This window comes from Scatophagus argus, chromosome 18, assembly GCF_020382885.2.
Source record: "Scatophagus argus isolate fScaArg1 chromosome 18, fScaArg1.pri, whole genome shotgun sequence".
Classification (NCBI taxonomy): domain Eukaryota; kingdom Metazoa; phylum Chordata; class Actinopteri; family Scatophagidae; genus Scatophagus; species Scatophagus argus.
In genome coordinates this window covers 6,869,462-6,896,199 of record NC_058510.1, presented here as the reverse complement: position 1 = coordinate 6,896,199, position 26,738 = coordinate 6,869,462, and the positions used below count along the sequence as shown (strand labels likewise).

The window sequence follows — 26,738 nt, the reverse complement described above, 5'->3', positions numbered from 1 at the left end:
CACTGACAGGGAGATGAATGAAAGTCAGAAGAGTAAATACAGAGTTGTACTTGTCAAACCGGTGTTGCAGAGGGTGGGGACTGAGCGCGCGTAAGAGCCTGGTGGGCTGGCATTAGCTGCGCCCAGTGCGGGTCGCCTCAGATGGGATTTTTTCCTACATGGGACGGATATACAAGTTTCTTACGGTTCTTATAACTCCTGTCGTATAGCCGACACTATTCTGGAGGACAAAGAGGACAGCAGCCCTACGCATGGTGATTTATTTGGACTGAAATCACAATGGAGAAAAATGGGACAGTTGGGAGCCATGGTGAGTTGGTGACGCACAGAGTGCACAGATTTAGTACAAGTATTTTATTTCTACTACTACTAATCCTACGGTATCCAAGAGCTCACCCGCTAAAGTGTTTTCCACTGTGTGGGGAATATTCAGTATGAGTGTCTTCATGTGTGAAATAGCTTTTCTGTGACATTATTTTGTAGGTCTGTGCCAAAGAGAAGCAGCATCAATGTTTTTGAAAGAGAAAATGTTGACACAGCACTGGGTTACCTGTTGCTTTCCTTCTGCGGCAAATCAAAACATTCGCGGTGTGGTTTGGGTGACATGTGTTTGTTACCAGGACGATTCCACAGAGCTAAAGCATACAGGTGTCATGTCCAACCGCAGAGAGCTTTTATTTGGTTTGGTGATGATGGGTGCGCTGTAAACACGTAGGGATGGACGTTTTGTTCTTTGCAAACATGGAAACCTGTAGAATCCCACGTGTCTCCAGGACCGCAAACCATCCATCCATCCATTTTCTATAGCGCTTATCCGTCAGGGTCGCGGGGGGGCTGCAGCCTATTCCAGCTGACTACGGGCGAGAGGCGAGGTAGACCATGGACTGGTCGCCAGTCAATCGCAGGGCTGACACACACAACCACACACTCCCACCTAAGGGCAATGTAGAGTAGCCAATTAACCTAAGGGTGGGTGTTGTGGGAGGAAGCCGGAGAAAACCCACGCAGGAACAGTGAGAACATGCAAACTCCATATAGAAGGGCCCAGAGCGGGATTCGAACATAGAACCCTCTAGCTATGAGGCGACAGTGCTAACCGCTGCACCGCCGCAAACCGAAGCAGGTCGCTGTTTTTCATCGTATACACATCCACCGAGCGAGGGCGCTCTTTCACAGCTCCTTGAGGATTTAACGGCATATAAAGATCGTAGTTGTGTCGGGATGTAGATGCAGTAGGCTGTGTAGTCTATGCATTAAAGTCCACACCAAAAAGATAAACTGGCCTACCGCGTAGCCCACCGCGTAGTTTTCGTTCAATGGCAAATCATCACAAATTTTCTAAAAATTCCTGAGCCAATTAAAGGCGTCCCAACCCACTGCAATAAAGGCCGGTATTTTTTTGTCTGAAGGTAAAGTTTAATCACCACAGAGGACTAAACGTCAACACCCCACCAGCGGTACATGTTTCCCCATCAGTGTGCACAGCTGTGGAGGGAGTATAACAGGGCAATACATGAGTTAGGACCCGCCCCGTGACTGTGGGGGACTACGTGGTGCCTGCTTCTCCTGCACACGGAGCACAGATTAAACAGCGACTCGATATATATTTTTTTTAATTTTTTATTTTAACAAAGAAAACTTATTTCAGGATGTCTTGTTTACGTAAACGCTTGAAAAGAACAAAGTCTGAGGAATTGGCTTTCCAGGAGCAGGTGAAAAAAGTTGCGCAGGAGAACGGAAAGCGCTTAGGTAAGTCCCCCCTCCCCGCCTCATCAGGAGGTGCAGATGAGTTGTTTTGCCAACACACACACACACACACACACACACACACCTAATGTTTAGATAACCCGGATTTATGAACATCTTAGTCTTGACGACATGAATCACAGATCATATGTACTGTTGCACTGTGTCTCGCATGTTTGTGTTGCTGGGAGTGTATGTGCAGTGCAGTAAAGAGGCTTTATGAAGGCTTCCTGATTGCCTGGAGCGGTGAATTCTTTCTTTCTGCCACGATAACAACTCAGAGGAGGCACTGGAAAAAAAGAGATGTCCTTTTCAGTCTTCGTTTTTTTTTTTTTAAATAGAGGACAAACACAGGAAATCTTTATAACTTTTTAAAAGAGTTTAATGGACAGCGGGGAACTGCTCTGCGGCGTCTCCTGTCTCTCATTTAGTCTCATCTGCCTTTATGTAACATCATCAGTCAGAGCAAAGTACTGTAAAGTAAACTGTTCAAAAGCTCTCCAGACCAAGCAGCACTCCACTACAGTCGTTGAGGGAATATATGAAGGAGTTTCAACCTTCCACCTATGTAATAGTGAAACAACTTGTCTCTGCCCCTGTCAAGTCAGAGATTTGAGGAAAAAGCAGAGTTTTATTCTGCACCCAAAGACAGGACACCAACTCCCACTCTGTTTGTGTGTGAACCCTTTTCGTTACCTAATTCCCAGGATCTATCAATCCCTGTCATTTCACCTTAAGCCTTGCTGTCTTCCTGCCCTAGCTTGCCTCATAGGGTGTAGGCAGCATTATTGTAGGTTCAAGATAATTTCGTATCCAGCCCTGCATATGAGACTGATTACTCTGGGAAAAGAAGGAAAAGAAAACACTCACAAAAACCCCCTCCAAGTGTGCCCTTTGACTCACTTTTTACAATTTGGGGAAGTGTTTCGGATCCGAGACGTATTTGTTTTTTGCTGTCCTTTCATAACATAAAGCCGGCACTTGTGTCTCATCGTCTCATTACAAGAAAAAGGGGGTGACAAACAAGTAGAAACTGAAGGAGTTAAACCTGACTGAGCAGAGGCGGTGTTGAAGCTGCTTAGCCCAGTCCTCCTCCCTGCCAGCTGAGAGGCCAGAAGCTCATAAACAGCCTCTGTGCCTTCATGGTGCGATCTGGGGAAAAAATGTCTGTAATGTTGTGGTCCTGCCCACAAGCTTGACACAATCCCAGCAAAGTTGTAGTGAACGAGACTATCCTCAAATGTCCTTGTTTGCTGCAAGGAGATGAGTTCATACGCATTTGTACGCAAGTCCGCTGTATTATTTTTGAAAACTGTTTTAAGTTTTTAAATGTTAAAAGCTGCATGCAAACTTCAGCCAAACCCACATGATTTGACGAACAGCAACATTACCTCGCATCTGCACAGATGGAAAACAAATAAGCTAAACATCGTCCTGCCAACATCGTCCTGCGAGCTTGTTGTGGACTAAGATCGTACATGAGTTATGAATCATTCTGCAGATGTCACACACCCTTTTCCATAAAGCCATAATCAGCAGATTACTTCACCTGAACACCGAGCCACTGAAACTACTCATCTGTTCAGAAACATATGACAGTGTACTGCGGCCTGCCGAGAACATGACTGTGACCAACGTCGATCAGCTGACTGCTCTCAGATTTCTTTTGTCAAACTTACAGAGCCTGTTTTTTCCAGACAAAGTTAATCACAAAGATATGAACAAATCAAATGTCTAAATACAGTTCTGCTAAGCTAAGGTTATAAAGGGACATTGATCTTACACATAAACATTCATGCACTCTAGGAGGACGAGCCCGTGAGATAAAATTCATCTACCCTGTTGTTTTGATGTGAATATTCCAACGAGTATCAGGTTTATGGCCAAGAAACCTGTGCAATGGAAACTTACTAACACGTATCTTCTCTTCGTGACAGTTTCATAACATCCCTTGCTAGTGCATCTAATGTCATAAGTAATGTTAGTCTAAATCATTTAGTATCTGACCTCTCTCCACCCTCTTCACCTCTGCAGGTTTGGAGGGAGATGCAGATCTACAGTTCCTGCTAATCGGGGGAGAGCTGGTCAAGGTTCGCTCATCCTCCTGGAAGAAGAATCGCTTCTTCAGACTGCAGGAAGACTGCAAAACATTTTGGCATGAATCCCACAAGACATTCAAGCGAAACCAGACCTGTGAGTGTCGTCCTCTACTGGGTTGCACATGTGTTTGCATAATTTTGTTGGGATACAAGATGGGATTTAATGCACGTAACGTAATCTTGAATTTCCCTCGGGATCAATAAAGTATCTATCTATCTATCTATCTATGCACAAAACAAGGGGAGAGGCTGAACAAAAGTTTTCCTCCCTCTTGGCTTCTGTGAGGTGGTTTACTTGAGCTAGTTCATTCCACTGTCTTTTTGACAGTGACACACTTTTTCTGTCTTTCTGTCAGAGTTCTCCTTTCAGAGTTCAACAATAGCTTCTTGCTTTACATCACACACATAAACAATAGCTTCAAATCCCTCTAGGGGTCCAGAATATGGGAGAGGTTTTGGTGGAATGGAAAGAACTCACACAGATACTGCAGCCAAAGACTGGAAAATAATAGTGTGAATCCTAACTGCATGTTTGTTCCTGTATGTGTGAGAGGGATTATTTTCCTCTGTCTGCTGCTACTGGGCCTGATAACCTCTGCCCTGAACAAACAGTGGAAGACAGAGCAGTGAGCCTTAAATTGCCCATAAAGACACAGGATACAGACATGCAGAGGTTATATTGAGCGATGTGGTCATGTGAACAGTCGTGTGTCAAAGCTATTTTTTAACATGACCAAACTCGCCTAGAATTGGGCCTTGTTTGCGCAGGCATTTCCTTGTTTACAGAAATAAGTGTGCATGTTTTATTGCTTTCCTGTGGGCTTAAGCAAGTGTGGGAGGACAGCACGTATTGTCTTAGACCACTTTTTGCATGAGATTCATCAGCTGCAGTAGCTTTCGCTTTTTGTCAGTGGGTAGTCTTGTTAGAAATGGTCATTCTCTTTCCCCAGGCCGTTAGTCTGCTACATATGTCTACACTGACGTTTTCAGAGGACCCGGTGCTTGTCTGTCTTTTCCCTTGAAGGGGGGTCCCCCCCGTGTTGCTCTAGCAGAAGGTTCTCCATTCATCTTCATTTATCCAAGTTGAGGATCATTACACTGTAGGCAAATCTACAGTATGATGTTGGCCTATATGATACATTTCCATAGCCCAAAATTACACTGTAGACTTTTTTGACTAGTTTTTTGGACATATATGTAGTGCTAGCAGCTCCAGCACCAAACAACAGACAGAGAAAGTTAACAGCTGTCTAAAGTGGAGCATTTAATTGTTAAAGAGCCACATATTTCAATCCAAAAGTTGACAGAGACCAGCAACAGACTTTGAAGGGTGCATTAATTAACTGTTTACTAGTTTCTGCACGGCATGAGGAAAATATGCAGTGTGTGATAACTTTATTCAGTATTGCAATAACCATATGACTTGCAATAAATAAACAAATACTAAAGTGCGCATATTAGCTCTTCTCTCCCTCCTAACCTCGCATTCGCCTCCAGATTGACGGCAGCTGGGCTTGGCCTCATGTTTGCATGACTAAATGTCTGTTGGCTAAGCGTGAATGCATGATGTGTGTAAACAAAATTATTTTACTCATTTATTGCCTATCAGGCAGTTTTTCCTGATGTGTTTATATTGCACGTTTGTACAATGAAAACAGGCCTTCTCGGTCAGAGCTGTTGTGTGTTTTATGTATGTTTTATATAAACTGCTAAACTGCTCTGAGTATCACTGCTAAATATAGAACTTTGCCTGAATAAACTACAGTGTTGTCCAAAATTAGAAGCCTCCCATTTTAGGGCAGGATATTTGATGCCAGACTTTTAATAACTGACTTTCTTTACTGCCAGAGACACATTTCGTGTTGTACTCCTGCAGTATTGAGATGTGTCATTTGCCTTGATAGCATTCGCAGACCAACACAGATGCACACACACACACACACACAAACAAACACACACACTGTCAGGCTCGTTTGAGCTGGATGTCAGAGGCCTTACATTCATCTATGAAAATGACACACATATCTCATGAGACACTTCCCTCGCTGTCAGGCTGTTTGTCACAAAGATGAGGGTGATGGTTACTAAAAAAAGAACTGCCCAGTAGTTATAATACTTACACGCTTATCGGATCAGGATTTGACTGAATAATATTCACATGAAAGACCAAACAGATAATATAATAACAATAGCAGCTGAATATTCTCCTTAAGGTCAAGGTTATTCATACACTGGCATGATTAACTAACACGCTGCCTCACAGGGAAGCGCCCTCTGTCACTGCTAAATGCGGAGTTTTAGAAACAGCAGCATGAACTTTGTTTGGGCCGACACAATAATCTCCTTGTGTGAAATTTCATCTGGTATTTAAGCAATGCCAGTGTGACATGGATGACATGACTTTGGACATTGTGGCTCGGCTCTCCAGATGGGATTCTCTGAAAACGATCCAAACTCACAATCCTAGATTCCCCTACAGAGGTCTGTTTTGCTGGGGATAATGGGCAGATTAAAAAACTCTTCTGGATAGTGCCTCCAAGGTATTTTGTTCATCTACCAGTCAGCTGAGCTTACACCACCAAGCCTTGTGTGTGTTTCACCACACTGCTCCCTCATTGTTGGATTTTTCCCCTTCAAGCAGCCTAGTCTGACCTTTATGTTCATCCTGTCCCTGCATGGCCACTGATTCTCACAGGAACAATAACTGCTCTACGTGAGCCTCTCTAAACCCAGGGATGTAAAGTGTGGAAACATTGTGATTGTAACCTTACTAAAACATATGGCCTCTTCGCTAAGCCTGTGGTCTTTGGTGTTTTTGTTACAAGGGCAGTTGTTACCATTTAGCGTGATTACATCATGCATGGTCGTGCATGCTCTTCCGTACATTAAGCTCCTCCACCACAGGAGCTGGCCCCGATGTATGGGTAAATTGGGCTGCATGTGCAGAGAGCTTCAGGGTATGTGGGTTTCTGATGCAATATATTTTCAGTCCTACAAATGTTGATTATAGCGTTTTATGTGTGCCAGTGTGTGAAACAGGGAGATCAAGGGAGGTCAGATTGCATCACACTGTTTAGTGTTGTAATCAGATCTCAGTGGGTTGTTCAGCAGACACCAGCAAAATGTCAGAGGGACTTAAACTGAAACTATTGAAGTGAAATTGCTTATTTCAGTTTTTATAAAGCAGATTTAGGATCAGTCTGCTATTGTTATGTAACATGTTGTGTGTTGGATATTTAGTACTGAAGTATTCTGTTGTCCAAGTACGGTATCTTATGTAAAGGGGGTCACTCGCAAAGACACAAACTGCACAGCTTAGCTCTAGTGTTTTAGCATCTTTCAGCTCTTTGTTTTGGCTTTATGGCCTGCAGCGTTACTGCTTTGGTTCATTCTCACCACTTTTATGAACCTTATTTCCAGTGGCAGGCAGCTATTCCAGTGGAAAAGCTCTAAATAACCAACCGTACGCTGCCCTGCACTGAACAGCAGACAGACAAACCTAGCAGTCAGCTATCATAGTGAACACTGTGGTGCATTTAGAAACTAAGGACTCGAATATTTCCTACAGGATCTGTTGGAAACTAAAACAGAGTTAGAAGGAGCTATTCCATTCATCAGCTTGCTCAAAACACAAATTCAGTTTAATGCCATTGTTGCTAAGATGATATCAGTAGAAAACGACTGCTTTTCGATATAGTTGTGGACATACCCAGAACCTTCAAGGCTGTGGCTGCTGGAGAGTTTTTATCTGTCGTCTTGTGTCTTGTGAGCAAAGGCCATGGAAGTGAACTACCACACAGAAACAGTCTTCCTGTAGATAGGATAGAAAAGCAGCTTCCTATCAGCCTGTGTAGTTGTGCCCATCAGGAGAAAAAGTCTGTTGCCCCAATATATCAAGTTTTGCTGGAAGGGGCCAACTGTGACTGCATGCTACTTTGAGGTTGTCCCCAGATTTCATACATGGTTTTGAAACCATATATATATTTATATATATTTATAATCCTTCTAGCACTGACTAATTAGTTTGTGAAACTTTTAAGCTGGAGAACTGAAACATAGTTTGACTTGACATTTAACAGATCTGAACAGCATCTTTAGCAGTTACAGCATGTTGAAGTACTGTTCAGACTTGTTCATTCTTCTCTTTGAATACATTCTAGTTTACCCCTGCAGACTCCAGTTATTACCAAACCAGTCCTGACACTTGAAGGACCAGAATTTCTAACAAACGTCTTCCTCTCTCCGTACAGTCTCCATTGATGAAATTGATTCAGTGCGCAGGGGCCGCCAATCTGAAGGTCTTAATAAGCACACCGAGCCCAGTGTTGAAGCGCGGTGCTTCTCCATAATCTTCAAGGGCCGCAAGAAAAATCTCGACCTGATGGCAGTCAGTGAGGACGATGCAGAAAAGTGGGTCAAGAGCATAGAGAAGCTCATCAACAATATGCGTAACCTCAGCCGCCAGCAGAAGAGTGAGCAGTATCCTTGGCAACTTTCGTAATGGGGAAATGTGTTTACATACTGTACATATTTTCAAAAGTTTAACTCCTCAGAGGAGACACCAAAGATTTCTTTTTTGTTTTTCTATATGCTGCAAAATCTTAAAGGGTACTTTAGTTTTGTGTTGTACCTGGTTGTATCTGTATACCAAATCCTTACATCAAGGGTCAGCTGGTTAATCAACTGCATGCGCAAAGCAGACAAGAATGAGGACAACAAGATGACCCTGAAGGAGCTGAAACACTTCCTGCGACAGATCAACATTGAAGTGGACGACACTTATGCAGCGGAACTTTTCAAGGTGAGTCTCTCAGAATATTCATAAAATATGTAGTTCATCAAACTTAAAATCTAGCATGTCTGGTTGTATGAACGTTTTATTATGTCTCATGTCGCACAGAAAAGCGACAAGTCCAATTCAGGCACCTTGGAGGGCTCAGAGATCAAGCACTTTTACGACTTGCTCACACACCGAGAGGAGATTGATGTGATTTATGGGAAGTATGCTGAAACAGAGGGTCAGATGAGCACCAGAGACCTGCTGAACTTCCTGTTGAATGAGCAGAGGGAGCAGGTGTCCATGGAGGACGCTCTCAAGCTGATTGAAAAATATGAAGTGGATGGGACAGGTAGGGTTTCCCTGAATCATTAGTCTACTTACACAACAGTGTTGACAGACGCGTGGTTTGCTTACATATTCATCGTGTCCGTCTGTCCTCTGTTTACCAGCGAAGCAGAAGAAACGTATGACCAAAGATGGCTTCCTGATGTACCTGCACCAAGAGGAAGGCTCCATCCTCAACCCGGTTCATAAACACATCTACCAGGACATGCACCAGCCCCTCAACCATTACTACATCTCCTCCTCACACAACACATACCTGATGGAGGACCAACTCAAAGGACCCAGCAGCACAGAAGCCTACATAAAGTAACTACTTTTACCAACATACTGTACATAACACTAAACCTACTCACAGGAAATTCACCACAGACAACCAGATTTTAAAGCTCTGGTACACTGCAATATAAACAGAGATTTATCTGGTGGTTAAACACAGCATTGTGTGAACTCGCTGAGCAAGGGGTTGTAAGGGATATTTGTTTATATGCAAAAAAGACCTGCTTTCCAGGTTTAAAGAGCAGCTTCACACTGAAGTATTTTGCTCTGTGCTGGTTGTGATTATCATCATCAACCAAACCGTCACAGACCAGAGCTAAACTTGGGAACGTAATCTGAAAAGTTCCATGAGCACATTCCTGTTTGCCTCTGTCATCTAAACAACTGGAAATTAAGCAAAAAATCGTGGCAGTCAGGAAGTTAGTTGCATAATTTTTGTTTCTATTTTTTCCTGGAAACATTTCTGAGCTGTAAAAATTGGCAGGAGTGATCCTGGTGATGTGCAGGTTTTCACGAAGGTCTTCTTGCCTTGCAGGGCCCTGATGAAGAGCTGTCGCTGCGTGGAGTTGGACTGCTGGGATGGGGCTAACGGCGAGCCTGTCATTTACCACGGCTACACACTCACATCCAAAGTGCTCTTCAGAGACGTCATCAAAGCCATTAAAGACTATGCCTTCAAAGTATGTGGGATATATTACCTGTGGGACAGGATGTATCAGACTACTAATTATGATGATTGCGTTTTCATTTCCATTCCTGTTGTTCTCATGGGCTTCACCTTCACTGAATGATTGTTCGCTTTGATTTTTTCAGACGTCTGAGTACCCAGTCATCCTGTCCCTGGAGAACCACTGCTCTGTGGACCAGCAGAAGCTCATGGCCCATCACTTGATTTCCATCCTGGGTGATGCTTTGCTCACAAAGCCTCTGGGCAACACAATGCCTACGAACTTCCCCTCACCTGAGGTGTGTGTGGCCTTTTACCTTCAAATCAATGATTCATATTATGTACCATTCAAAGCCTTGCTGTGAATACCCTCCCAAAGAAGTACCACGCCTAAAAAGTTAAAGAACCACTTTATCAGATTCTTTTTCTCTTTCCTGTTTACTTTAACTTAGCTATTAGATTTATCTGGGAAGGAAGCTGATAAGATTAAAGTGACATCTATGCTTATTCATTCCAGTGGATAAAACCCCTACCACATGATCATAACGGCTTCAGTCTCCAGCGTCTGCTCCTCCTTTATGGATAATGATAATATTGGTACAGAAGAGTTTTGGATTTTATTACTGTAGCTTGTCTTAGTGAGCACTTAGAGAGCAATTGTGTATTAACCAGTAAGTCATTACAGGATCTGACTCTAAGGTTCAGCAGTGTGTGAGAGGACGCTTGGTTTGATATCTGAGGTTGTTGCCAATGAATTTGATATGAAGTGTCGTGCATGTATTCATAATATTAATGTCCTCCCACAAACTGGCTTCATGATCGCACTTTACACTCATGCCTCAGGATATTTTTGTCTCTTCAGAAATCCCCTGACTCTAAGATGAACTGAAAAATGTTCTCATTATTTGGAGTAGCACACGAAGAGGGTAAATATTAGCACATCATGTCATCTTTCAGTGATGTTTCCAAGCCCTCGTGGGCATCCCTGTTCAAATGTAGCACCCATGGGATGAATGTCTGTGGCTTTGTCAGCCTCAAATGAAATTATAATTAGACATTATACAACATTTTCCCTTCTGTCATTGGCTGCTGAGAGGAGGTGACCTGTAGTTATCAGTAACGCATGCTTTTTTGTATTTAATAATAACAATATAGTATTTAGCAATTACATCTATGTATGTTTATTCATTGCATAGCACATCAAAACACATTTTGTCTGTTTTGGTACAGGAGCTGAAGGGCAAATTCCTCATTAAGGGAAAGCGACTGAACAAACTGGATGCTTTCTTCAACAACACCAACAACGTAGAGGAAGACACTGTGTCTGAGGAGGATGAGGCCGCAGACTGTAAAGAGAATGGACAAAAGTCCAAACCAAAGGTGTGTCTTATCACTTGTTTGTAATTGATTTAAAAGTATATATCTGTGTTTTCTTCAAGTATCGTCTTTGAATGAGCAGAACAAAACTGACCCAGTATCCTGTCTCCTTTTAGAAATCAAAAATCAAGCTCGCCAAACAGCTCTCAGACATGGTCGTCTTCTGCAAGAGCGTCCATTTTAATGGATTTGAACACGCCAGGGATAGCCACGCTTTCTATGAGATGTCATCCTTTAAGGAGAGTAAAGCTTTCAACTTGGCTGAGACTTCAGGTAGTCACCAGATCTTTCCGACCCTACTGACAGTTCTGATTGTGATTTCTGATGAGCAGAGCATGGAGTGTGTGTTGAAGAGTGTTCTAGCAGCAGTGTTTTAATGTGTTATCGTAGCTACCGCCTACATTCACCACAACATGGACAAACTTAGTCGGATCTACCCGGCTGGCTCCAGAACTGACTCCTCCAACTACAATCCAGTGCCCATGTGGAACGTTGGCTGCCAGATAGGTACTGTTAGCACATCCAAAAAAACAGCCATTAGTATATGAAGTGATGTTGGTATATAAAGAGTAATAGTTTCACTCCTTTCTCTCTCTGATTTGATTTTTAGTGGCGCTGAACTTTCAGACTCCCTCCAAGGAGATGCAGCTAAACCAGGGTCGGTTTCTGCCAAATGGTGTTTGTGGCTACGTCCTGAAACCAGAATTTCTGAGAAGCCTGTCCTCTCAGTTTGATCCCAACACACTAACCAAAGGGCCTTGGCTACAGAAGAAGATCTTTCATGTCATGGTGAGATTTGTTCAAGGTTCAATGTACCCTGTGCTCCGAACTTGCATGCAGGAATGTGTGTCATGTAAACCATGTACATGTACTTGTGCACATACAAAGATTAAATAATAGCAGGAACCCACCCCAAAACCATTACTCCATTATATTGTTATATTTTTTGTGTGTTTGTGTTTCGTATCTCAATACAAAAGGTGATCTCAGCTCAGCAGTTGCCTAAAATCAACAAGGACAAACACAAATCCATTGTTGACCCTCTGGTGAGAGTGGAGATCTGCGGTGTCCCAGCAGACAACGCCAGCAAGGAGACTCACTACATTGAAAACAATGGTGAGCGTGACACACAGAAAAACAGACATGGATTTTCCATACCTTAATCTCCCTTTTGTTTTTTTTCTCCACTTTGGCAGGAAATAAAACTAGAAATATGGTATTTTATCGTGTGGCTCCAGCTGAATAATAACAATAATAATGATCACAATAATTCTGGCAGGTTTTAACCCAATGTGGAATGAGAGATTCCAGTTTAGCATCCACGTCCCGGAGCTGGTTATGGTGCGATTTGTGGTGGAGGACCATGACTCAACATCCCAGAATGATCTCATTGGACTGTACTGTCTACCACTCACCAGCGTGCAGAACGGTAAGAAAATCCAGCTCAACCCACATGAAAACACTGAACTGGAAAAGTACAGTTCAAATTATTCTTAAAGCCCAGATGGAGACAGAAATATCAAGTTGTTTGGTAGCTTATAACAGGCAAAGTGAAAATACAACTATGCAGTAGTTAATACAGAGTTACCAGCACGCTCTGGCTAACCACTTAATTATATTCTTCAAAATGTGTTTAACAGCAGATGTTGACAAAAATGTGTCGTCTGCCTTCTAATGTACACAACCTCCCAGTGTGTAACTGTTTGGCCCTGATTTGCTGACAAAGCTAAAACTCACTTTCTTATTTTTTCAGGATACCGCCATGTCCCGCTGCTCACCAAGAGAGGGGACGTCATCAGCTCAGCCGGACTGTTTGTCCACCTCATGCTCATTGACGCCGAGTAGGCTCGTGTTTGGAAAACCTTCATGCCAGCAGCAGCATTTCTTTTTTGAAAACTCTAAAGGAACGTGTCCAGATTCAGAACTACATAACACAACTGATCAAATGTTTCTAAAGGTTTTTTGGTGAAAAAAAAAGATGGGTCATCTGCAGGGCTACAGCTGCTGACTCAGCGTTTGTCAGTCTAACGGTCTCCTTTCATAGTTTAACTTTAGCTTTTTTAAAAAGTTTTAAAAAGAGAAGTGAGGGAAATAATTTAAAGAAAGTCATTCAACTGTATATACCATACTGGGAAGACATAGAGTAATTAGAAGAAGAAGAAGACATTTTCAAGTTTCTCAATAGTATTTTTCTAGACATCTTTATGCAAATCATGGAAACTGTATTTATCACGCAATACAACAAGCACTCAACCGTTTTAGTGTTTTATGACTCTTCTGATTAGAACAAGCCTTGTTTTACATTTTCTCAGTGTCTGTGCTGTAATGGTGATGTAATGATAATGTTGGTCACTGGAGTCTACCAGTAGTCTTTGTTCTGCTTAAAGGCAATAGTCTGTTTTTTTTGTTTGTTTGTTTGTTTTTTAAAAAAAGGACTTCAGATGTTTTCTAACCTTTTGACTATTGATATGATGTCCATATCAATAAATTAACTGTATCATACGTGTATCTGTTCTTAACAAATGAACAAGTCACTTTATCAATTTATTTTGTGTCAAACTAAGCCTGATATTTTAAATCATACTGATATGTTTTATTTTTCATCATCTCATATACTACAACATTTTCTTTTCCATGACAAACTCATGACTGTCGGTGCTTTCAGTATGTCGTGTCACTTATCTGTATTTGCACTAGCTCTCAAATAAAACCAGTGGATTCCCTATGACTGGAGGTTTTGCATGTTTATTTATATAAGTGATTCAGCCATGGCAAATGACAATAAGGAAATTCCATCATCAGCATAAAACATTGAAAAATACAGATAAATAAAAAGCATAACAAATGAAAATAATCTTAAAAAGTGAAAGCAATGTCCTTGAAATTAGATTTTTTTTTATTATTACAGTCATGTAAAGCTAATTCTAGTCATCATATTTAATTATTCTAACTTTGTTGATGGCTAAAAATTGTCAGAAAGTAAGAAAAACAAATATGAAGCGATCAAGGCCTCTAGTCAGATAAAATGCTGCCTTGATTTGTTTTTTAGTTTCTTGACATTTGAGACAGGCTTGACAGCATTTCTGCGTAATCCAACAGCAACCGATTCTCAGAAGAGTCCTGCTTTTTTCTTCAAGTCGTTTTGCCTCCATTTTGGCAGGCGCTGGAAGTCTGGGCGACTTGTGCCGAGCAGGTTCTCAAAATCGACATCAGACAAGTAGTCCTGAGGAGGACAGAGAACGGTTAGGCTGACCTCTACGGTACACTTTCTGTTATTACATCAGGATATACACATTCAACACACAGTCATTCTTGCAGTCATATACAGATTAGGAGACAGTGGGGGTTCCTGGCACAGAAGTGTTACAGGCCCCCCACCCCTCTTTACATAGGAGCAAAACACCCGAACTTAAAGAGACATAAAACAACTACAAAGAGACACAGGATCTTTGTGCACCTGTTTTTGTAGTTATTTAGTGTATTTGTGGCTGTTTTGCATTTCTGTAGTCGTTATGAGTTTGTTTTTGCTTAACTTTCTGGTTCTTTTCTGTTTCACTGATGTTCTGCAGGTGAAGCAGAATTTTCATGTGCTGCCATAGATTGAAAAAATGTGTCTGGACTTCAATAATTCATTCACACCGGAGATGAAAAGAGACATGCATGACATGAAAAGAGACTTGGGTTCAAAGCTCCCTGTTGCTACTGTCAAACTGATTCAAACAGCTTTCCCAGTTGTGCGTTTGTGTTTTACTGTATTTCAACAAAAAGATGTGTAGTTTTAGTGTACTGTACAGCTGTAATACTGTATGAAGTGAAAAAAAACGGATCCATAATCCTGCTCCCACCTCTTTCTGGCAGGGGTCCACTCCCTGTGGCAGCTCATCGGTAGACTTGTTTACCAGGAGCTCGGGATCCAGATACATCCCAGAGCCTCCAGTAGAGGGGGAGCTGCCACCTTGATGCCATGGACGGAAGCCAGAGGACGGGGACAAGCTCACACGCTGGGTAGACGGGCTGGTGGGTGTCAAGGATCTGGGGGATAGTTCAACTCCGTGGACCCTGTAGGCTGGAGGAGAGCTTGTGGGGCCTCCTGGAGCCCCATAACCATCTGTAGTAACCCCAGCAGGACTCCTATAGAGGTTAGAGTTGCTCAGATCCTAAAGACAGAAAACATGTGTGAGTGAAACCATATTTTTGGAGGATTTTTACAAAACATTTGGGAAAACCATCAAAAATGCAAATGTTAACAGAGATGTGACATTGTGCATCACATTAGAGACATTAGTAGTTACTGCATTTGTGATATTAGTACAATTAGTCATTTAGCATTTGGATTAATGTCAGTTAGTCACTTACTACAGTGATCTGTGAGAGATCTGCTGCGTCACTCAGCCTCTTTTTCATATCCTCATAGGAGTTGCCTCCCTGTTCAGAAGATTAAGTGAGCCAGGACTGAAAATTAGTGAGCATGCAAGGACGCCATCATCTTCAAACAATCCATGAAATTATCCACATGTAAATGTGCTGTCTAATTTGTGAGAATGATTCCCTCACATAAGATTATTCACAGCTTTCATCTGATATTTGCATCTCTTCTTCATAATCAGTGTTGACATACAGTCATAGAATGCTCCTGATTTGTGATGTCTTAATCACGCTGCATTATTGTATTGAAGCTGTCTAGCGCCTCTCACTGGGATCAAAGAGAGACTGAAACAAACTCACGCTCCACTTATGAGGATCCCACGCGTTGAACCAACCAGTGAAGGTGGGCGGTTCATAGCCCTGTCTGACAAAGATGACGGGTGTGTCGATGTCACGGCCTGCTGGATGGGTCCTCAGGTATTCCTGTGCAGAGTTCCACGCCTCCTTGGTCTCGTACTTGTAGGCGAACTTTCCAACCCACAGGAAAATCTGAGGTGATTTGCAGAAAGGAAAAAGAGAGAAACAGATCAGTAACATTAAGCTGCTGGCTGAAGTTATGAGAGTTGTATCAGTCTTTAGCAAAAAAAAAAAAAAAGCATGTTTAATGGATTCCACAGGTCCAATTCCAGATTCAGAAGACTGAGCAGAGGATTTACTTCTCCATCTACACACATTCAGCCCCTTCGACCTCTCACCTCCTCCCAAGTGTCCAGCATCATGACATCCTCCTCGTCCAGGTCGCTCTGGGCAAAGTCGTCCACCTCAGTTATCATGAATCGACCAACCTGGTTGGAGCACTCAAACAGCCGCGGGCTGTGAGGAGGCTCCTCCCTCTGCAGTCTGACACAACACAGAGCTGTCATTAAAGCTATATAACTCGTTCTGTTTGTGTGTGTGTGTGTGTGTGTGTGTGTGTGTGTGTGTGTGTGTGTGTGTGTGTGTGTGTGTGTTGGGGTTGCGCAGACTGTATTTCATCGGATTCAGACGACATTGGGCATGTCAGACTGACCTTGCTATGAAAATAATCCAGGCAGATTTAAATGTAAGCTTATTAACATATGAAAATATGATTAAAGAACCTTTTGGACGAGTTTTAGAGTCAAGTCATTTATGGGTCATTTGTTTTATTTACTAGAGAGTAAATAAGAATAGAGAGAACAGAATGCATATAAGTCAAACTCAACTTTCTCTTGAGATTACACTGGTGTCATAAAAAGCCTGATTCAAAGGTGTCATGTTGCTGCTGTCTGCATGTACCTCTTGTCACTGGCATAGGGAGCCTTTCCTCCCAGAGCTACCCAGAATTCAGCTGGCTCCTGGCCCTCCATCACCACCTGCTTGTCCTGCTTGGACAGCACATCAGACATCGCTCTCCCCATCACCCTCTCATCTCCGCTGCAGCCCTGGAGACGAATGAAGGCACACATCAAACAAACACAGATTTGTGTGCGAATGCAGATGCACTCACACAAATTCATATTTTCATTTGTCATATGGGAGCTCATGTCAGGCTTCTGACGCTTGTTATACGGTGCCATAAGAAAGCACATACCTTTCCATACCAGAGGTAGCACATTTTGTCTGTCTTCAGCAGGAAAACATCGTTGCTATTCAGAGATGCGGCCCTCGCCGGCACTTCAGTGGCCTTGGTGTTCAGCTCATCAGTCCCTCTCACCTGGAAGAACCTTGCACCTTCGTCAGGGTTGACCACACCGGGTCGGCCTGTACCGCCCTGAACACACACACAATGCACAACACATGCACAATTATCCAAAACATTTGGCTGTTCACCACCTTTTTGTTACTTTAAATTGTAATTTGTTCTGCTTGTCCATTGTGAAGAATCACACCTCGAAGATGATGAGTTTGCCTTTGAAAATAGCCAGGAAGTGGCGAGGCTCCTTTCCCATGACCACTCTGACCTGGACAGGGGCCCCATTGTACTTATTATCTATGTTGACAGCCTGGTAGGCGCAAGCTGCTATCTCATCTTGAGTGGCGTGACGGCCCTGGTGTAAGACAGACGTGGAGATACAACTGTTTATTTTTACTTAATTTAGTTAAGAACAAGTATAATATTCCATCTGTTACAACACTGACCTGCCACATGTAGAGAATGTGAAGCTGCTGGCCTGATTTTTGATATGTGTACAGCACCAAGTAGCAGTCTCCTCCATAAAACTGGCCGTAAGTCCTTGGCTTTACTTCAGCCAGCTCTGAGTTCTCAATACGCCACACCTGACACACGCATGAAAATGTACAAAAATGTAAAACGTTTCAGGATTTTTCCTCTCATGATACAGACATTAGCGCTGCCACTGATGTTTGTGTCTATTTTTGCCATTAGAAAATGATTACTTTAACATCTCCAGAGGCGTCATCCACCATGCGGTGCTGTGCTGCCAGTTCAGGACGTGCGTGCAGCAGCTTCACATCAAACTTCACTTGCTCTACTTTTGCTGTTTGGAGACCCAAAACGTTTAGAATTAATGAATTTACTAAAAATTATTTATCCACTCCTGAAATAAAAACAGCTGAAATCGAATAAAAATGATTCGCAATAAGCATTTTTGTGAAAAGGAGGATGATGGAAAAGCATTTTAAAACACTCCCTGTATAATTTCCCAATTTCATGGTTATATTACATATCTTTTCAGTATAATCACAATTACTGATTTTGCAGCATCTTATTTATGGCTCTCTATATACTCGGGGTGACCTTCATGTTCATAAATAAGTGTCAAAATGTCTTATGTGTATTGGAAGGTTTACTTTTTTTCCGCTGTCTGACTTCGATGTGAATTACAGGTTATGTGGAGATTACCAATCTTTCCCATGCTGTAGGTGGTACCAAGCCCCTGAGTTTGCTCTTTATCTCTCCAGGATTTGAACATGTGCTTGAACATGGCTGACTCTCCTCCCTCAGTCATCACCTCCACAGTGGTGTTGGCTGGGTAGTTCTTGGCTTTGATAAAGCCCTGACAGAAAAGTTGAGCAGATCAAGAGTTTGTTTCATGATTTAATCTGACAAAAGAGAACCACCATAATGAATAATTTTAGAACATAAGAAACATTTTGTGAACTAACCACTGCCCTGTTGAGAGCTTCTTGTCGCTCTTCCTTGGAGGCCTGTTTGCCTTTCCACACCATCACACAGGAGCCTCTCTGGTCCAAAATGTAACAGTCCTGACAGTGTGAGAGAGAGAAACAATAAGAAAGGAACCATCGTTTGCGATTACAGTGTCTGAGGAACATGTTTGACATTTTAAAGGACAATTACAGAGGAGCGCAGCAGATCTTGCGTTAGAGGCTGCGTGGCAACTTCTTGAACCACCAGATTCCCGCTGTTTTCAAACACGCTGAGGAAAGAAAAACAGTGTAGAGTTTATTAAATGGCCATGATATTCACAACTTGTTGCAGCAGCGATGCAACAGATCAAGACACAGTCCTTACTGGTAGAGTCTGACGTGGCCGGTCTGCATCTGGTCAGGTTTGTCATCGGGAGTGGCCTCCCTCAGCTGCCCACTTCTCTGGCCCAGCACCGCCGTCATGGCTTTCATCAGGTCCGGGGAGTCCTGCTCATCTCCTCCCTCCACAACGCCGATCTGAGCTCGACCTCCTCTCTCCCTGTCCCGGATGTCCTGAGCCAACAAGACAGCCTGCAAAGAAGTGAGGGAAGCGGAGGTGGGAGGAGGAGAGGAGCTTGCGATTTAGCTGAATGGTTTCTACAGTAAAAACCAAATTAAGAAATATATATATATATATATATATATATATATATATATATATCTTCAGGATATAATTTAAATTTTAGTCAAAAAGCATGTTTGATTAAATAACTGAACAGTTATAACCCTCTTCACTAACTTCTCTTTAGCTTTTATGCTTATCAGTGCGATACAATTAACAGTACAATGTTATTGATACCTGAAATGGCAATTAATATTCTTCTTTTTCTTACTGCTTTTCAGTGTCTGTGATATGGACATGGTGGTTTTTTATTTTTCCTGTGTTTTTTCTTTTAAAGCATTTTGTTAGTTCATTAGTAGGCTGTTTTACAAAAAAATAAAATAAAATAATAATAATAAAAAAAGAAATCCAGTATATTTGAACTTTGAGGTTTTTACAGTCATGCAAATTCTCCCAGTCCTCATGTGGAAAAGTCATTTTCATTTGTAAATTGTGTCTTTTCTGAGGGTAAAATCAACCCCTTGCACATTTAATACACTGCTTTGTCTAGATTACCTTGAGCTTCTCTCTCCTGTTGCTCTGGGGGCCATTCCACTGCACTATGGCTTTCCCCATATCCAACAGGAATATATCACCTTTGTTAAAGCTGTTCCATGACACCTCCACCTGTACATGAAGAGACAGTATGAGCTGTCATACGGTAAAACCAATAAAATATTGTCAACATAGGGGAATAGTGATTAAACAACACGCAATCACCATAAACTGTTTAAGAGTTAGTGCCTCCTCTCGTGGCTTGGCTGTGTGAAGTCAAGCCATAAGTGGGTGGGAGGTACTGGGCATTAATCCCTGACACAGCCCTTTATATTCTGCATACCTCAGTCGCTGTGACGTTTTTCCTCCCTTTGACGTGCAGCAGTCGCAGGACGTTGTAGAAGTTCGTGTCAACATGGTGAAAACCTGAGGCCACTCCGCCCTTCTTGTAGCTGTGGAGAGATCAGCGTACATGACCAAAGTTCAAATGTCATAAAACAGCAGAGTGGAGGCAGAGTGAATGCAATAGCAGATAAAAGCATTTATTGTTTTATTCATGTCAAAAGGTATCTGGATGAAATGTCTGAGGTTAATGAACTGGGTGAGAGGAAACTACGTTTTTCTTTGCTAAGCCTCAACACAACTAGTGTAATTTGTGTCATAACGATTTCATGCAGAGGGATTACTGTTGTAAGCCATGTCTCAGGAAGATTACAGCATAAGTGTGTGTGTTTGTGTCCCCTCTAGTTCACATACTAGCCCCTTTCTCTGACTCACACGAGGCCATTTTTGAAGTAGCTCCTGAACCGTGGTGACTCATAACCCTGTATCTCCCTATGCTGGACTGGACTCCCACCCAGGTACTCATCCAGCCGGGTGACGTAGATGGCTGCTGCACCTTGCTCGTCCTGAGAGGAGGTGTTTCCTATCCAGTAGTGGATGTCTGCTGACTGGCTGAAGCCCCTGTTCTTACTTATCTGGTGAAAAACACAAAGGAAGACTCAGACTGAAGACTCGTCCTCGCACACGTTCTATCAAGGCAGGCACAAATCACACGTCTTCATTAATGTTTTAGCCTCCTGGGAAATCAGCCAGTATAGTACTCACATAAAGGACAATGTAACAATCTCCCTCAAAGAAGTTGCCAAAGCCTTTGGCTGGAACAGGCACCATCTGCATGTTCTGAATAAGACAACAACAAAATGTGTTAAATATCCTAACATCTTACACAAAAACAAGATTTCAGAAAGCCACACCTTGTCAAAAGTACACCCGTGTGACCAGTTGTGCCCACATAAACAGTAATGTTTATTGAAGGGTTGACTTACATTGATGGTCCATATCTGCAGCCCCGGTTTTCGGTTGACATTTCTAAACATGTCTTGACTGTCATCATTCATCATTCTGCTGAACTGAATCAAACACACATGTAAGGCAAGAGGCAGAGAGTTGTTGTCATTGTTTTTAACTTCCACTGAACCCAATGCTGTGTACAAGGAAATATGCAAAGGTATTTACATATATCCATATATAATATCTATGTATAGATATTATACAGATAAAAGTATTGGGATGCCTGACTATTACACCGACAAGGACTTTAATGACATGGCAATCCAAATACATAGACAGCTTTGCAGCTGTAACATCCTCTTCTGGGAAGGCTTTCCACAAGATTTTGGAGTCTTTCTGCTGGAAATTTTGCCCATCCATGATGTAGAGCATTTGTGAGGTCAGACACTGATGTTGGATAAAAAAGTCCTGCATCACAATTTCCTGAAAAACGGCCCCATCCCAATTCTTTTGTCCATATAGCCCCCCTCTATTTATCTCCACTTAGTTGGGTTAACATTTAACTTTTATTGCACCAGGATGATTTGACAGCTATTACTTTGCAGATAAGATACAGATCATATTTTTAAAATGACAATATAGAAATATTACAAACTTGTATTTTGCAAATTAAACATTAACCAAAAATGCAGATTACACGAGGACAATTAACTAATATCCAATAAGATCCACAAGGGCACTACTTCTGCAATAACAAGAATTTCAACTTTCAAGTAGATTTTTGCACTAATACCTCTAAAGTTTTATTTCAGTACCCTGGTGTTGTGATAATAACGCTGTGAGAGTGACAAGAGGGAATGTTTCTTCCACCACTGCTCCTGGTCTAACAATATTAAGCATGTGTTTGATCATTAAATTGTTTATTTGATTGTAACTCTTCTAAAGTACAAGAGAGAAGAAGAGAGAAACACTTAATTTTTGAAGGCTCGTCCTTCTCTTCCTCCTCTTCCTCTTCCCCATTGCTCATCCTTGCAAGTTCCCCATCTTTTCACTGGAAACAGATGTCTCTCACAAGACAAGTGAACCATTTCAAAAGATTGGATCTCTGACAGCGAAACACCTCTAATCCCCCTAATGAGCTTCAGCTTGGCTCCATGGTAGCATACAAGTTCTGCAATCAGTGGTGCTTAAACAGCCTCTTGACTAAGATATCCGAAACAACAGCACTGATAAGCAAACACACTCTATCACCAGCTGAGCCAAGAATACAGGCTTAGTGGAGACACTACATAGGGAAACGGGCTCGGTTGGATACTACGCTGCTACCAACATAACATGAATATAAATACAGGATCCACACATGCATGATATGATTGTCAAATAGCTTGAGGAGCAGCGGTTGCAGTTATTCTCCAGAGAAATAAGATATCACTATAATTTCCCTCAGAATCTGATTTTTGCTTCAGGTGTAGGGATAACATTTCTTGCTTCTTGGCAGTGACTGATGGAGTGGGTGGTGTCAAGGTGAGGTGGGACAGATCAGGTCACTTGTACTCTACCAGGATGTTAACCACACCCTTTATTAATATTATCAAAGCTCTGGCATCCAGATAAGCAGATAAAGAAGTGACACATGCAGAGCAAACAGATAAAAGAAAGGATTGAGATTCAAATAAGATGATAAGATTTGGGCTGAAGTTGCAAAATCCTGCTTCATCTAACCTTCGGTATGTGAGGAAGACCGAGTCATGCTGTAATAATTTAACAGCATATATAATAATCCATATAGAGCTGCAGTTCTGTCAATTTAAAGCAAGACTTTGTGATTTTAATTGAGCAGCAGCCACTGTCACCAACATTAACAATTAAGTAATAATTGTAAAAACATAGTAGCCAAGTAAAGAAGAATCATAAAAACAGCTTAAAAAACCGACTAAACTAAAAGAAGTATCTATCAGTTTGCTAACATTAGCCATAATCAGCTTGCTTTCAATGGTGTGACATTCATTCATTGTTGAAACATACAGTTTATGGTCAAACGTACTGGGACACACCTCTTAATTATTGAATTCAGGTGTGGTATGGGGCTGTTTTCCAGGCATTGGGCTTGGCCCCTTACTTTCAGTGAAGGGAAATCTTAATGCTTCAGCATACCAAGACATTTTGGACAATGCTATGCTTCCAACTTTGAGGCAACAGTTTGGTGAAGGCCCTTTTCTATTCCAGCATGACTGTGCCCCAGTGCACAAAGCAAAGCTCCATAAAGACATGGGTGGATGAGTTTGGTGTGGAAGAACTTGAGAGGCCCACACAGAGTCCTGACCTCAACCCCATCTAACACCTTTGGGATGAACTGGAACAGAGATTGCAAGCCAGGCCTTTTGGTCCAACATCAGTGTCTAACCTCATAAATGCTTCACAGTATGAATTCCCACAGAATTAAAAAATTTAATGAAAGAGTTTGGTCTAGACGTGCTTTAATTGGAAAGTGTCATGAGATAAGTTTTGTTGTGAATCGGTGCTATATAAATAAACTGAATTGAATTGAATTGGATGTGAAGTCATTAAAGTCCATGTTGATGAAATGGTCAGGTGTCCTAATACTTTTTCTGTATAATGAATAATGCAGTGCATTGTTCTAATAAGACATTGCATATAATTGTGTCCTGTCCTGTTTGTTTAGTGCTGTTCTGTCTGGTACATGTCAAATTGTAATCTTTATGTCTGATACTGGACATGGCCTCATTCAAATGAAAATAATAAGTATTCCAATGAACTGGAAATACATCACAAAATTGTGCCTTTCTCTCCATTTTAGCTTGACTAAGCGACGCAGCTTTAAGGAAGACTTCCAACCTCACCTCCCTATTGTGAATGGCAAAACAAACTGCAATCTGATAGCGTTCAAAATAAATGAAAAACTTAAACAAACAATTACTGAAAAGAGCAATTGAAAATCAGCGTTGCTTCCATTACAGTGACAGGACTGACTGGTTCTGCTTCAATTAACATGCAGTGTCCACTGACTCAGCACACACAATGACCTTTGTTAAGAGCTCTGAATACGTCCTTATGTATAATGGAGGTTTGAAGGTTTAAACATCACATAAAAAAATCTTCTTCAGCAACTATGATGATAAAGATGCTGTTCTGTGCAAACTGATTCACTGAAAGTGATTCAGACGGAACAAAGGGATAAAGGAGATGTTGAAAAAACTGAAAATGATGTCAACCAAAATAAAAGTTTTGAAAATAGATCTTACCTTGTGCTGTGCTTGGCGAAGGGAAGGCCTGGGTGTCTCCTGTAAGTTGTGGAGGTAGATTAGTCTGATGTTATCTTTATGCAATAAAGTCTCGCTGGCTTTACCCTCCTGTGTGCAAGCTGGAGTGCGTGTAGCAGGGAGGGCTGGGTGTTTTTGACTCCACACCCAGGTTTGAACACACCTGCAATTTCCTGGCTAGATATTTATAGTACAACCTTAAATACGCCCCTTCTCACATTGTCTTTTAAGGGGACCTGAATCAACAATGTATTTTGATGTGGAAATTCTGTCTTGAGGATGAATGAAAGCAGCCAGACCACATAGTCAAGATTCTTGAGAAAATCATCTAAAATAGTGGATTGAGATGGACTCAAGCCTCACTCAATGTCCTGATTGTGCTTGAAGTAGCCAGCCAGAATTGTGTTTATGTTCAGCTGAACCCTCAGAAGCACAGCGGGCATTACAGGGGCCACTTGACACCAATTATTCATTTCACAACTGTTACAACTAGCAGATGGGGGGATTGGACTCAAGGAGCTCCGAGTGGTATTGGAAAGGAATCAGAGGCTTTCTGTGGCTAAATCTCTCATTCTGCGCTTACTCACACAGGCAGTCGAGGAGGAATGCTTGACATTATTGAAGGTTTACAGCTCTGGGCTTTGATCTCCCAACAGAAAAGGCATTGGCAGCCTGTGTTTACATTTAATATGGAGATGCATTAACACACTGTATCCAAAGTGATTTGCACACTTTCTGAGGTGAAAGAAAGGAAACGTTTTTGCAGAGTGTGGGTGCTGATTCTTAGTCAAACACTGAATTGTAGGCTCAGATACGAGAGGAATGAATTGTATGCGAGTTGCTTTTGTAGCTAAGCATAAGCTTGAAACTGAAAGATCAAACGATCAAAAGATGCTCTTTTATTTCACCAAAGCATCAAACGCTGCACCTGTTTTCGTTCCTAATGTTTTCCAAGTGTGAACAACCTGGAAAACTTCTGCTGTATGCTGCAGTCAGTGCATGAAACACGGATGAGGTTCCCTGCTGATGTTTTCTGTTCAGGGATACATCTATTACACTTGTCTTTATCTTATAGATCACACAATTCCTGCCAGGGAATCTGATAAAAGGTTTGTTACGTAACTAACCCAGTTTTCTTGATAACCGACAGCTTCAAGTCATCACACTCAAGTTCTTCTTACCTTTGACCATGGCCTGTCATGTTTAGATTCAGTCCTGGACATCATTGTGAAAATACGATCATTTCAGTGATGTGGAAAAACTTCAGTCCTCACATATTTGAAGGACAAGGACAACTTAAGAGAGAGAGAAAAAACACAAGAGCTCTTCGGCTTGAACAATAGACTCTATAATGCCTAATCCACTGCCGCAGTAAAAGTGGCTGCTACGTAAGCGGAAGCTAAGAGTTTGCACCAAGATATCACATGAAGCTAAGCTCTTCTTGGTTGCACATTAACTGGTTTGTATGCATGTTTTAATAAACCTGCAGATCATTTAACCCTGCTGAAAAAAGAACTGAGCCTTTGTCAAAGAAGGGTGTGAAGTCCTCCTGTGTTCAGTTCACGATTGAGTATTCTATACTTTTGGGATGTTATTTAGATATAATTCAGCATCTGCTGAATTCATTTTCAACGCAATATCAAACTACTGAATAAAATGCTTGTATGCCTGCATGCAGATTTTATCTGAAGCGTAGAAAGCAATTCATTTTAGGAAAACATTTTCAGGTCAGGGTCGAATTTCAGTTTCTTCCTCATAATTTCAAGAACGCTAAAAAATTTTTAAGTTTTCCTTTTTTCCTATCCATTTTGACTTAAAACAACAGTTACACCAGTGCTGAGCAAATTAAATCTGCTGCTGAAGCTCATGTAGCTACAAAACTGACCTCACAAGTGAGAAATGAACTCTAAACCTAAAACAGTTGACAGTTTAAAGGAAAAATCAGCTGTCCAAGTGCATCTGATTCTCTAGTCAACAGGGAGCAGCGGAAACACTGACACGTCATCACCTTTTCAGTCGATATGGCAAGCTTGTTAGCAAACAGATTATTTACACATCCAGCAGCTGCAGAGCAACATTATCATTCGCGGGGATTCTGGCCTTCTGATGTTTGGTAGTCCAACAATCACTCTCTTTTCAGCTCTTTTGTTTGGTTTGTTTTGGTCTTCACCACCAGCTGTAAATACTTGGCTATGAAGCTGCTGAATGATCCACTATGTTCACC

General features: G+C 41.8%; 2 protein-coding genes across 5 annotated transcripts; one reads left to right on the top strand and one right to left on the bottom strand.

Moving 5' to 3' along the window:
• The first annotated feature begins 133 nt into the window (after positions 1 to 133).
• Positions 134 to 14,018, top strand: plcd1a (phospholipase C, delta 1a). 2 transcript variants are annotated; one of them, XM_046371163.1, is made up of 15 exons: positions 134 to 310; positions 3,781 to 3,939; positions 8,096 to 8,324; positions 8,517 to 8,646; positions 8,746 to 8,974; positions 9,075 to 9,276; positions 9,782 to 9,926; positions 10,060 to 10,212; positions 11,144 to 11,293; positions 11,407 to 11,563; positions 11,681 to 11,797; positions 11,901 to 12,079; positions 12,271 to 12,406; positions 12,570 to 12,719; positions 13,044 to 14,018. In XM_046371163.1, the coding sequence occupies exons 1-15, from the start codon at positions 280 to 282 to the stop codon at positions 13,133 to 13,135; spliced, it is 2,259 nt and encodes a 752-aa protein (XP_046227119.1). In that variant the 5' UTR covers positions 134 to 279; the 3' UTR covers positions 13,136 to 14,018. The 2 variants fall into 2 exon arrangements, with proteins under 2 accessions (XP_046227119.1, XP_046227118.1); XM_046371162.1 differs by lacking the exon at positions 134 to 310 and adding an exon at positions 1,536 to 1,749.
• vill (villin-like) lies at positions 13,976 to 25,911 on the bottom strand. Of its 3 annotated transcripts, none has more exons than XM_046371159.1 (21): positions 25,696 to 25,911; positions 24,497 to 24,535; positions 21,269 to 21,347; positions 21,048 to 21,122; positions 20,718 to 20,917; positions 20,284 to 20,392; positions 19,962 to 20,072; positions 19,170 to 19,375; positions 18,996 to 19,074; positions 18,803 to 18,901; positions 18,540 to 18,693; positions 18,074 to 18,174; positions 17,816 to 17,953; positions 17,566 to 17,724; positions 17,268 to 17,447; positions 16,973 to 17,118; positions 16,411 to 16,555; positions 16,016 to 16,204; positions 15,647 to 15,715; positions 15,136 to 15,447; positions 13,976 to 14,513 (listed from the first exon to the last, which is right to left on the bottom strand). In XM_046371159.1, the coding sequence occupies exons 1-21, from the start codon at positions 25,713 to 25,715 to the stop codon at positions 14,400 to 14,402; spliced, it is 2,724 nt and encodes a 907-aa protein (XP_046227115.1). In that variant the 5' UTR covers positions 25,716 to 25,911; the 3' UTR covers positions 13,976 to 14,399. The 3 variants fall into 3 exon arrangements, with proteins under 3 accessions (XP_046227115.1, XP_046227114.1, XP_046227116.1); XM_046371158.1 differs by having other exon boundaries at positions 21,269 to 21,352; positions 25,696 to 25,910; XM_046371160.1 differs by lacking the exon at positions 15,647 to 15,715 and having other exon boundaries at positions 21,269 to 21,352; positions 25,696 to 25,910.
• Positions 25,912 to 26,738: the final 827 nt, after the last annotated feature.

Bases quoted from the DNA above. Each gene is read 5' to 3' on its own strand.
- plcd1a (XM_046371162.1), top strand. From the start codon at position 1,650: ATGTCTTGTTTACGTAAACGCTTGAAAAGAACAAAGTCTGAGGAATTG. The intron at 11,294-11,406 runs GTGTGTCTTATC...GTCTCCTTTTAG, and splicing joins GACAAAAGTCCAAACCAAAG to AAATCAAAAATCAAGCTCGC. The intron at 12,720-13,043 runs GTAAGAAAATCC...TTATTTTTTCAG, and splicing joins ACTCACCAGCGTGCAGAACG to GATACCGCCATGTCCCGCTG.
- vill (XM_046371158.1), bottom strand. From the start codon at position 25,740: ATGATGTCCAGGACTGAATCTAAACATGACAGGCCATGGTCAAAG. The intron at 21,123-21,268 runs GTAAGTCAACCC...TGTCTTATTCAG, and splicing joins TGCAGATATGGACCATCAAT to AACATGCAGATGGTGCCTGT. The intron at 17,448-17,565 runs GTGTGATTCTTC...GTGTGTGTTCAG, and splicing joins GCAAACTCATCATCTTCGAG to GGCGGTACAGGCCGACCCGG.